Source organism: Pinus tabuliformis, chromosome 2_1, assembly GCF_031772625.1.
Source record: "Pinus tabuliformis cultivar Carrire ecotype Pingquan chromosome 2_1, CPIR1, whole genome shotgun sequence".
NCBI lineage: Eukaryota > Viridiplantae > Streptophyta > Pinopsida > Pinales > Pinaceae > Pinus > Pinus tabuliformis.
In genome coordinates, this window is record NC_142299.1 from 435,623,197 (window position 1) to 435,636,330 (window position 13,134).

General features: G+C 36.7%; 1 protein-coding gene across 1 annotated transcript; it reads left to right on the forward strand.

Annotated features, from left to right (window-relative positions):
* The first annotated feature begins 2,184 nt into the window (after positions 1-2,184).
* LOC149200772 (uncharacterized) lies at positions 2,185-3,111 on the forward strand. The gene has a single exon (XM_089401060.1). The coding sequence runs from the start codon at positions 2,290-2,292 to the stop codon at positions 3,109-3,111; it is 822 nt and encodes a 273-aa protein (XP_089257186.1). The 5' UTR covers positions 2,185-2,289.
* The last annotated feature ends 10,023 nt before the right edge of the window (positions 3,112-13,134 follow it).

Here is a 13,134-nt window from a genome sequence, read left to right on the forward strand (position 1 = left end):
ATAAATTTCCTAATTCCAAAGATTAGGTGTCAACAATATGGTCAAATGGGTCTTAATGTGTGTTTGGGTGTGTCACATTTTTTTTTAATTAGGTGACCCAGAGGAACCCAGCAGCCCACCTGACACGTAACTACCAGTGAACCTTTGGGGGGTCTACAGTTTGTCCTCTCCATAAACCAGGTTGCAAATAGGGGAATTCGAACCTGGGTCTCGAGTTTCAACGATTTTATATATCTCGGATTACCAATTGAGCTACCCCTAGGACTAAAATATTTTTATTTTAAATTATACATTTATTAATTAAATTTATTAAGTTTTTTATCATTATTAATTATATGTTTTGAAATTTCATAGTTATGAATATGAATAATAATTATTTTAATTTATTTTAATGTGATATTCCTATTATGATTTTTTCGGGGGAAATTTGTTTGGAGTTTTATTAATAAAAGCAAAATTACACTATTTTTATTATTTATTAATTTTTTATATTTTTAATTGAGTCAACATTACGTATTTTTATTACAACATCTTTCCTATATTTGGCCGACATATATATGTTTACACTCATTTACAACACTTTAACATCTCTTTTGTGTTGAGCCAAACTTTAAGTGTTTCAATTATTCACTGACACTACAACATCATCCCCTAACACTACAACATCACCCCCATACTGGGTTGTAGAGCGCCTCTCGGCACAATTAATTAAGAATTGTGAGTTAATTCATTGTTATTTTTGGTGTTATCTGTGAATTGAAGAGATTGCCTTTTAAACTATGCAATGTTGTTTTTTTGGGAGATTGCCTTTTAAACCATGCAATGTTGTTTTCTCCAAAAGGATGTAATATGACTTTAAAGAGCTATACACCCTTCTCCACTGGAAGCATCTCATGCCCCTTGTTCTGAATCCCCGAGGGACCTCCTCCAAATTATGAATTATGGTTGGAATTTTAAGAATTAGAAAGATTCAAGAAGGTTTCTACACTCTAAGATAAGTATGGATCCTTATGAATTTTGGTTGGAATTTTAAGAATTAGAAAGATTCCAGAAGGTTTCTACACTCTAAGATAAGTATGGATCCTTAACAAATTATGAATTATGGTTGGAATTTTAAGAATTAGAAAGATTCAAGAAGGTATCTAAAGCTAGTTTGGCTTAGCGCAAGTTCAATCATGGTCTTTACTTATGTGGTTATCTAAAGACGGTGAAACACATTATTTTGACTGCAAGTTTGCCTGAAGTTGTTGGAAATATCTCCAGGATTATCGCTCATTCTTGCTTCTAGGGAAGATTTATTGAGCAGTGTTGTTGGGAGATTCACGCTACCTAGTGCTTTCCACTTTCTTGGCAATTTGACATTGCCCTTAGAATCATTGCTCTATTCATTATTTGGAGGTTAAGTTTGTTTCATTCTTGTCATGTTTGGCAGGAAGATGTATGCATGCAGTTGTGCGGTAAAGGTTTTATTTTGATCACAAATAGTAAATAATTAGACGCCCCAGCATATTCTGATTTCTTCTCTGCTCTAATAGCGCTGGGAAAGCAGATATGAATCGTCTATATATATATGCTCTTTCACTTTTATCATTAGTTTTTAAATTGTATTTCTGTTAATAGAGGATGTATTTTATACAAAAAATTTGTTTTGGATGTGCAACATATATTGATTACTTATGCGTGGTACGACTTCTGCTCAACAAATTGACCTTGGGGCATAGTTAAATGGTGTGGGGTTTTAACCTGTCAAACCAATTTGTGTTTTACTTTTAGACAAACAATGATTTGGGAGGATGAATGTAGTTTCCCAGGCCCTTAGATTCACGACTGGGGAGCCATTTTATTGTAGAATAAAATGCTATATTTTACATCGCCAATAAATCATAGGATAAAAGCGAGTCATATGTTTATCAAAGTCATTTTCTATTCGTGCATTTGGTAAAACTGTTGGACATAATCTTCGAAGAATGGGCATCTACATGTACATATAGAATTTACCTTTTTTCATAGGTTCAGTATGGGTTTCACTGAGGCTAATATGAAATGCCCGGTTATTTATTGTGTATGGCATGGCCAGATGTTGATATCATGGAAGATATTATTTTCCGGTGGTGTGCAAATTGATTATTTTTCCATCTTTTACTGAGCCTGGTAGATTGAGCTCATGAAATTATATGTTTCCAGGTTGCACAGTGTCGATCAGAACAGGCAGGTAGTATATGCCAACGATTGTTGAGCAGTAACAACAGGGGGCAGTTGTTGTCCCGGCAGAGTCTTGCAGATAATAGGATGTTTTCTGATATATCTGCCAACCTCCTTCAGGAAAATCATGTAACAGGAGATAAAGGACAAGTGACCTCCGCTGCACCATTGCAGCCCATATCCTCCTTTGTAGATACTGCATCACACATTGATGAAAACCATAAGAAGGCTGCAGCTGCTGTTGCAGCCAAACTTGCAGCTTCAACTTCATCTGCACAGATGCTCTCGTATGTGTTGTCTTCCTTGGCTTCTGAAGCTGCGACTATGACAAGTGGTTTGAGAACGAGTAGTGCCCCAGTTGGAATGTCAACCGACTATCCTTTAGAAAAGAGGCAAAAAATTGAACAGAAACCTTCCATCTCAGAAGAGAACTTGCCTTACATGGTTCACGCTCCTCCTGCTCCATCTCATAGCAATTCAATGAGGCTGCAAGCTGCTCCTTTGTCACAGCAGGTTTCTCCTTTGCAGCATCAAGCTTCTCCTTCGAACCTCCAGCATCAGTCTCTGAACATACAGCATCGGGCATCCCCTTCTAACATACAGCATCAAGCATCTCCTTCCAACATACAGGAATCGTCTCCAATGAAAAATCAAGATGCTTCTACTATGTCACATCATATGTCTTCTCTGCAACCTCAACCTCCACCGCCACCCCCACCACCACCTCAGTATCTTCAAGGTGTCCGAAATATGGTGGGGATGACTTATGGGTATGGAGGGGGGAGTATACAGCGACCACCACCATTACCTGGATATCCGATGATTGGATTGCCTCCACCAGGAATGCCACCTTACTCCATACCACCTAATCCTTACCAGTCATTTCAATCATCTGACATTAATTTTTAAAATCAACCACCCTTGCCAACTGCTCCGCCTATTTCTCGACAATAAATGCTGCAAATCATTAGACATCTTTGTGTTGCTGTAATGTAACTGGATGATGCGGCTTTATGCAAAGTTCTTCCTGCATATATTAATTAATGTATGCATGATTATTTTATTTGCAACCCCAGTTAAGTGGGTTGTGCAATCTTAGAACGCGGTGTTTATTCCTGAGATATAATCCAGAGCTTTGTACTTATTCTGAATTTAACTTCTTGATGCACATATTCCCAATGTTTCTTACTAGGTAACTGTATAGTATATCAGTTTTCTGCAGAAAGCAGACCACATTGCTTAAGCAAAGTTTATTGACTTCCTTAGTAATGTGAAAAAAGGCAGGCAATTGGAACGAAAAGTTGAGAGACGCATGTAACTTAAGTAGCTTCCGTATAGTATCTCTATATCACTGTGTTGTTTATTGATGTGGTCGTGTTTTTCTCTCCAAAACAGATTTACATGGTTTTATATTTCAGATTTAGTTGCATTTACGTCGCAAATTTGTAATTATTAAGTAAATTGCGTATAATATTATCTGTCAAATTGTCTTCAATATTTGTTGCAATAGCCATTAACATTTTTATTCCATCGCATTCGCTTATTTATTATGATCCAATATTTTTCTTTTCAGAAAAAAAAGCATTATATTTATATTAAGGCAATATAAACATCATAATTCTGATGAGTTCTCATGAAAATCATATCGTCCAGGCAAGACCGCATCTAGAAAAGGAAAAGCTGATGCATCACATATGAGGATATTGAAAACTTGAGAATAAAGTTTTCACCACCATTGACTCACTGAAAACTTCAGGAGTGGGGAGAAACCCACAGCCAAACTAAAAAGAACCTTCAGAATAAAAAATATGAACACTAGACCCTCCAAGACGTGCTGTAGTCATGTGATAGGAGGATAGAGTGCTGTGACAGACGACAGCACATATTTGAAGGAAATGTTTGAATTCTCAAAAAATTTTAAATTCCTCCATTTCCACAGGCACCAGATTGTTGTAGGGAGGACAGGGCGCTTGTTTACATCTTGACGTCCCCACCATTGAAAAGCTGCATCCACAGAAGAGAAGTTAGGGAGCTGAAAAGAAAAATGCATGGCAAGTTCATACCAGATTTGTTGGGATGTCCTGCAAGAGAAGAACATATGGAAGTTGGTTTCCTCCTCCATATTGCAAAATACACATCTGCTGGGACCATGCCAAGATCGCTTTCTTAAGTTTTCCCAAGTTAAATTCTTGTTGTAGAAGACAAGCCAAGAGAATATGATCACTTTTAGGGGGCAAGCGAGCTTCCACCATTTCGATGGGAAGATCTTTCTAGCCGGAATAATTTTCTTGGAGATGAGATCCGAGTAAATATCCTTGACAGTTGCTCTTGAGGAGGAAAAAGACCAGACCAAATGATCGTCATTCCCAGCGCGCTTCAAACCTACTTGTTCAATAGATAATTTGAGGTTATCCCATAGCGAAGACAATGCCTGCGGGATGCCGAGATCAGCTGCACTCTTGATCACAGGATAGAGCCCATTCCATTTATCAATGATCCTGTTCCACGTAAAAAAACCAGACCTGTGGAGATGAAAAAGAAGAGAATCTGGAATCTGAGGAAGTCCTTTGTAATCAGCAAGAGGGTCGAGGCCAATGAAGATCTTACGACCAGAAAAAATCCTCCATTTGAGATTGTTTAGGAAGTAATGTTCTATTCTCCTGAAGCTTAGCCAAATGGCGGACCCCTGTTTGATACCGATGGCGCCAAACCTGTACCAGAACTCCACGCTCCTCCCTTTTTGGTATTTATGGCGAATAATAGCACTCCATGGATTTGAATCAAAAAAGCCTCTCCATAAGGATTTACAGAGAAGGGATTTCCCAAAAATCCTAATATCCTTCAGACCCCAGCCACCCAAATTTTTTGGCAGTGTTATGAAATCCCATTTTGAAAGATGGATTTTGCTCCTTGCCGCTTTTGCCCCCCAGATGAAATTGGCAGAGACCCTATTCATGGCCTGTAAAATGCTAGCCGGAAGAAGAAAAAGGTGAGCCCAGTAGACCGATAGCTGCATCAATACTGCTTGGGCAAGAACTACCCTTCCTCCCAGAGATAAAGACCTGTACTCCCATAGAGAAATCTTACTGTGAAATCGATCAATTAGCCATCTCCAATCATCCTTTGAATATGCCTTAGGTTTAAGGCGAAATCCTAGATACTTAATTCCTTCAGATAGCGACCTGGAGGAAATCCCAAAGAGCTGGGAGATCCAACTTGTAAGAACCTCATCAGTGTCATTATGGAACAGGACCGATTTTGATTTGTTGATGGCGAGCCCAGATGCTTTTTGAAACCGGTCAAGAATGGATTTGATGCATATCCAGGTGACTTTAGAAAGCATAGCAAAAAGTAGAACGTCGTCTACGAAGAGGTTATGAGATATGTGAATGTGTTTGCATATTCTGATCGGAGCATACTCATTTGTCTCCACAGCACGATTGATATGCAAACTCAGAGTATTGATGGCTAATATGAATAGAAGTGGCGACAGCGGGCATCCCTGTCGTAAGCCCCTTTCCGCCTGAAAGAACGTAGAGGGAAAACCATTAATCAAAACAGCATAGTTTACATTTTCATAACAGGCCATAATCCATCGGATCGGACCCCGTTCTAAGCCTATTTTCGTAAGGAGGCATTGCAGATATCCCCAGTCCAGGACATCGTATGCTTTCTGAATGTCGATTTTCATGATAGCTGCATTTGTTTTGTGCACAACCATAGAATGAATGCATTCTTGTGTCTGAATGTCAATTTTCATGATAGCTGCATTTGTTTTGTGCATAGCCATGGAATGGATACATTCTTGTGTGCTGGCAACAACATTAAGAATATTTCGGCCCTTTAAAAATGCATGTTGGTTAGGGGAGAGAGAAGATGCCAATGTCCCCTTGAGTCTCTCTGCAATAATCTTAGAAATAATCTTGAAAGTTATGTTGCAAAGGGATATGGGCCTAAAGTCCAGAAAAGTTTCTGGCTCTTCCTTCTTAGGAATAAGAGCAATGAAAGTGGATGAGGTGTGAGAATGAATACTGCCCGAGAGTCTGGATGCTTCCACCATGCTGAGCAGGTCCGTTTTGAATAGGTCAAAGAAATGAATAAAGAAGTCAATTGACCATCCATCGGGGCCAGGGGATTTATCCTTTTTAAATGATTTCATTATCTCAAGGAGTTCCTTCTCTGTTACTGGGCTGAACAGGGCTTCATTTTTCGCTTGATCAAACATCTGTGGCACCAAATCTAAGCCCCATCTTATGTCGTTGAAGGCAATCTCATCATTCCTGCTATATTGTTTTTTAAAGAAATCCACGGCCTGTTTAGTAATATCCTCCTGAGAGATCGCAGAGTTGCCCTGGTCATCCTTTATTTTCCATATGAAGTTCCTTGCTCTTCTTGCGTTTGCATATTTATGAAAAAATTTCGTATTTTTATCTCCTTTCTTCATCCATAGGGCTCTGCTTTTGAGCCTCCATTTTGCTTCCTCCCGTTGCAGCAAACAGTGTTTTTCTTTTTCCAAGTTCCTAATGTGACATTTCATCTCTAGGGAGCATGTGGCGTAGTCTGTAGATGCCAGAAGCTGATCTAATTCCTGTTGGATCCTTAATCAATGTAAGAGCTGCCCTGAGATTAATTAACATATCTTGCGATTATTAGTTCTTTGATGCCATAAAAAGTGATGTTGCTAAATGCCATCTGAATACTGATCGAAGAATTCCTTCAACGAGAACTCCCAGCCCACCTCTACTGCCACTTCCTCATCAACACTGCTCTTGCTGTCAGACCATCTTTTCATATCCCAATATCGTCCACCGCCGTTTAAACAGGTTGTTTTTTTCTGGAAAAATAATAGTGTTCTTTTGTTTTTGATTTTTTTTTTTTAACAATGCTAAACTATTTAAAGAAAAAACTAAAAGATGTAAGTCGTAAAGGATAAGTCCATTTTTTATTTAAGGGCAGCGCAAAACCCAAAATAGTAGATGGTTGAATCAGAGACCGCCCACCTACCAATACGCCCACCTACCAATGCCCAACTTGGATCACCCCCGCATTTAGTGAGAGGGAACATAGGTCGGTCATTAATTGAGACTGCGCGCCCCCGCGGTTGGAAATAGCATTTCCCCGCATTTAGTGAGAGGGAAAATACGTCTGTCATTAATTGAGACTGCGCCCCTCCTTCATGGCGGAGCCGAATCCAAATCCAACAACCAGAGATGATGTTAAGCAGGGAAAGGGAAATGGAGAGGGTGATAAGCAGGGAAAGGGAAAGGGAAAGGTAGAGGGAGAAGGAGAAGGATCTTTTAACCCTAGCCTTCATCATCAGGGAGAGGGTGATAAGCAGGGAAAGGGAAAGGGAAAGGTAGAGGGAGAAGGAGAAGGATCCTTTAACCCTAGCCGCCACGAGCATAAGCTCTTGCTGTTTGAGGATCTTCCGGTGTACACATGCAGCGGTTGCAAAGAATCCGGAGCCAACACAGGTTACAAGTGTCAGCAGTGTAAGAAGCTCACTCTGCACAGCGTCTGCGCGGTCTTGCCTGACGACATCCAACACCCGTTTGGCAGCAACAGGAACCTCAAGTTTCGTTCCGAGACGATAATGGTGCACCGCTGCAGTGCCTGCCGCGAGCGGTTGAGAGGTTTTGTGTTCGAAACTGAAAACCGTGATATCAGGCTCCATCCTTTGTGTATGGTGCTTCCTAAAATTCTCGACTACAGTGGGCACGCAAATCACGAACTCAAAATTTTGACTGGTGATTTAAAGGACAAAGCATACAAATGCAACCCCTGCGGTCATTCCATTCGTGGTGGTTGGAGATATCGGTGCGCGGCGTGTAAGTTTTACGTGCATCCGGGCTGTGCTAAAAATGACATGTTTGGACTCCCAGAGGAAGGTATTCACAGCACAACTGGCGGTAAAAGGAAGACTACAGCTGCTTTCTTTAAGTCAATCTTCAAGGGAGCAGCAGCAGCCATCATTAGTACAATCACCAGTGGAGCAGTAAGTGAGCTATTCCAAGGTGAATCATCAGAGGAGCAGTAAGTGGGCTCGTGAATCAGTAATGTTTTAAAAATTACCATGGTTAGTTATGGGGATCTTTATGTCAATGGTAGATTTTGGAAATATTTTGAAATTTGATGAAGATGTGAGAATTTTTGATAAATTTACAGTAAACATAAATTTAGATTTATTTTAGACTTAGGACATGAATATCTATATGTAAGTTTTTGTTTGTTACTTAAGCTTCAGGACCAGAGTATCTATTTGTAAGTCTGAAATCATCTTTATATTGATTGTCTTGTAAATTTCACTCATAAAAATGAATATTTATCTGTGAGTTTGCAATCATTTTCATCTTGATTGTAATCTATTCTGATTTTATCATTTTATCTTATTTTCTTGAGCTGTAGTTTTTAAAACATCTCCCAATTAAAAGTCTTTGGTCCAATTCTCCTCTATATTCTTTTGTGAACATAACGTCACTGATTTAATATCCTCCATACCCTAAGAGTTAAACCCATCATTAAGACAAAGAAAAGAGAAATGCCTGAAATACTATTGCCACAAAAACATAGCAGTTAGCGGTCACCAATATCTGCATCTCACCATAAACCACTCTCAAATTAAAAAATAAAAATAAATCATACATGGTTTTCAATTGTCTTTCTGTACTTTTATCGTCTGTTGGATACAACATCGCGCAGCGTGATTATTTTCGACAACGAGTACTTATATTTTTTGTGGATTATATTCAACACTTACAGCGTGGGGCAAAGTAACCTTTTAAGGTTTCGAACAATCTACTATTATATTTAAAATATCAAGGAATTGAAAAAGCAGAAGAAAACTTTTAAAATGGGAATTTAAAAAAATATATATATTTTTTCAATTTTTTATTTAATTAATATAAAAAAAATTAGAACACATCATTATATTCTAATTTTTTTAGAATTTGTTTTTATTTTAGTTATATTAATTATTTATTTTAAATTGGGTAAAACATAAAGATTTACTTCTTATATAGGTTGAAGGGATTAGTGAATTTTGTATTATTTAATTATTTTTATAAAATTATATATATTTTTTTAATTTTAAATGTGAATTTAAAACTTAAAGTAATTTTAAATGATTTTGTTTGTTTTTTTAAATGTTTATTGTCTACTTTATATGTTTTTTTATAATATAATTTATTCTGTACATTTAGATGTTTGAGTATTTTGATTTATAAGGTGAAGTTAGATGTTTGATTATTTTGATTTATAAGGTGAAGTAATTGTAGGAAATTTAGTTTCAAGATAGTGCATATATATAAATTAACTGTATGATAAATGTAAATAAACATTTAAAAAAATGGCTTTATTATGCAACTTACACTAGTGAAATAATAAAAAATCATAAAAAATAACTAAATTATATTTGTAAGTGTAGATTAACTTAACTCACCATTGTGGCTTCAACTTCCTTAGCTAACTATCCCTTAAATAGTTCATTTTTTGCAAATTTTGGTCTGGGTTTCTCTAGTTGGGGAGATAGTGAAGAGCTTAGAAGATCACAAAAAATCCAAACTCTCTTAAGGAAAGAGATTTATTAGATATAATATATCAAAAGTTGCTCACAAACAGATTCAACATAATCACTCCATCAAAAAAATTCAAACAAATGAATTGACATTAAAACAATCGGTTCCAATTTGATGAAATCAACAATTCAACTTGCAACCCATAGGAGGATACCAAAATTAGAATTTAGTGGCACCTTTGATTATGGAATTGCACTCCTAAATTTATCAAAACTCCACAGAGTCCTAAGTTTGTAGAGGCAAAATCGAAGATGAAAACCAAAATGCTACTAAAACATATCTAGAATTTCAAATTATGAGAACTGCAACCCTCTATGGTAAGGCCTACTACATGAGCATTAGCTCCAAGAATATTGAGTCAAGTGAGGATCATAATTAATCAGCCAAAAGACCTAGCAAAATACCAATAAATGATCCTGGAGCTAAGAATGATAGCTCGTCCATTGGTCGATGGGTCCATCCCTATTCCACGTTCTCCACGAGGTTCAATATGGAGGGGCATGCAAATCCTTCGTGGGATGAGAATCCTATGATCACCATTACCAACAAATCCTTGTTGATTAATGCAGAGGAAATTAATGCCCTCCTTGATTATTTTCCCCATTCGATAGAACTGGCAATAGAGAGTCAAGAGTCGATTATTCACCATGATCTATGGAATTTAGGGTCAGATTTGATGTCAAGATTTACTCTGCAATCCTTCACAAATCTTCTAGATCTAGACGAGAAGGTGGGGAAATGCGTAATGGTATACATGGAGAATAGTTGCGTAATGGCTACAATAATAGTATCACCAAGTACTCCATGTACCTATGGGAGCTTTAGGAAGCACTAGATGAGATTTCCTAAAACATTCCATGTAGTTGCATACATCACATGCCTCATGTGGTTGGTTCTATATTGCATGCAATAGATTAACCCCTGCTCTTATTTTAGGAATCTTCAAAAGTAATGAATGTTGTGCCACCTCATTCGCTTTTGGCCCGATTAACTTAGCTCCACATTGTTGCTTCAACCTCCTTAGTGAATTATTCCTCCCAAATTTTGGTCTGGGTTTCTCTACTTGGGGAGATATTGAAGAGCTCAGAAGATCACGAAATACAAAAACTCTCATAAGGAAAGAGATTGATTAGATATAATATATCAAAAGTTTCTCACGAATAGATTCAACATAATCAATCAATGAAGAAAACATTCAGACAAATGAATTGGCATTCAAACCACTGATTCCGATTTGATGCAATGAACAACTCAACATGTGACCCGTATGAGGATACTGAAATTAGAAATTCAGAGCCCAAAATATGATATTGACACCGCTGATTACGGAATTAACACTCCCAAATCTATCAAAACTCCATAGATTCCTAAGTTTGTAGATGAAAAATCAAATATGAAAACCAAAATGCTACTAAAACAAATCTAGAATTTCAAATCATGAGAACTACATCCCTCTATGGTAAGGCCTACTACATGGAGATTAGCGCCGAGAATACTTAGTCAATTGAGGACCAGAATCAACCAAAAAAAGCTAACAAAATAATAATAAATGATTTTTTAATTTTTTGGAAAAACCTGTGAACAGTTTTGAAACCAACGTTTCGGACTAGCTTAGTGAGTCCATCATCAGGGCAATGAGATTTGTATTTGAGAAGAGAGAGCGAGAAATCACAGAGCTTATTAATAGTTATTTCAAAAATATTTCTGATATCTTCTTTTGTAGTCAGCTTACAAATGATAAATTAATTAATAATTTTTTTTTTTTTTTTTTTGAAATTTATATTACTTGTTTAAGATCCTAACTATATGTTAATTGTTTTACAGGAATGTATATAATTTTAAAGATTAGTTTTGAAAATTTATGTTAACTAATTTATTATGTGATTAAATTGTTATTTAAAGGATTAGATAGGGAGTTAGCTATGATAGGTTATATTTATCAATTTTAATTAATTAAATAATTTTGTTTTTTTTGTTTTTTATCTTAATATTGATATTTACTTATTTATTTATTTTTATTTTTATTTTATTTATTTATTTATTTATTTTTAATGAATGTGTGTAAATCTTTGTTTATTGCTTTTTTATTTTATTTAATAGGGGTTTCCAGGTGTTACTTAACTTTAGTCCGTCATCTCTATTCATATTATTGGAGGATTTTTCGATTTCAATTGCTTCCTTCACCCTTCTTTTTAAATAATGGTCTTCCTTGTGAATTAATTTTGCTTGTTCCATGCAAATATAGTGTGAGGAGGAACATGCATGCTCAGCTAGACCAGATTTTTCTGACCTATTTCTTGAAATGTCATTAATATGCTCTTTTAGCCTAATGCCAAAGGATCTCCCTGTTTCACCTATATATATTTTGCCACATGAGCAAGGAACCGAGTATACTCCTTTGTGATTTTTTGGGTCTATTAGGTCCTTGGTAGAATCTAGCGTGTTTCTGATGGTGTTAGGGAGTGTGAAGGCAACCAAAATGTTATGCTTGGTGAGAATTCTGGCGATTTTGTCAGTGGTTCCTTTAATATAGGGTAAGGAGATTCTAGGGTTTTCCAAAGTTTTTCTTTTTCGGGTATTGGTTGTGGATTTTTTAATTATTTTTTGGATAATGTTTTTCTGATAGCCATTGTTGATAAAGACCTTGTAGAGATGGTTAAGTTCTTCTAAATGTTCAGGGTCAGAGATTCTTGAAGCTCTGGTAGCTAGGGTTTTGATGACACCTACTTTTTGCTTCGGATGGTGGTGGGAATTTGAGTGAAGATATTTGTCGGTGTGAGTTTGTTTTCTGAAGACTTGGTGGCTTAGTTTGCCATTTTTCTTGGTAAGGAGGACATCTAGGAAGGGGAGCTGGTTGTCTTTTTCAATCTCAATAGTGAATTTAATGTGTTTTGAGAGGCTGTTTAAGTGGGATAAGAATTCATTAAGTTTATCTAAACCATGTCTCCATTTAGCGAAAATATCATCTACATATCTTTTCCATTCATCAGGGGTAAAGGGGAAAGATTTAAGGGCCATTTGTTCAAAATGTTCCATGTATAAATTGGCAATCAGAGGAGATAAAGGAGAACCCATGGCAACTCCATGAGTTTGCTCATAGATTTTACCTTTGAAGCTGAAGTATGAAGATTTAAGGCAAATGTCTACTAGTTCTACAGTTTCATGGTCTGTAATATTCTTCAAAACTTCTATGGCTTTATCTATTGGAATCATAGTGTAGAGAGACACTACGTCAAAGCTAACTAGGAGATCATTGTCACTAATTTCCAGGTTTTTAATCCATTCTATGAAAGAAGCAGAATCTTTGATATAAGAGGGAGTGTTACCTGATAAAGGTCTAAGCTTGTTTGCAAGGTAT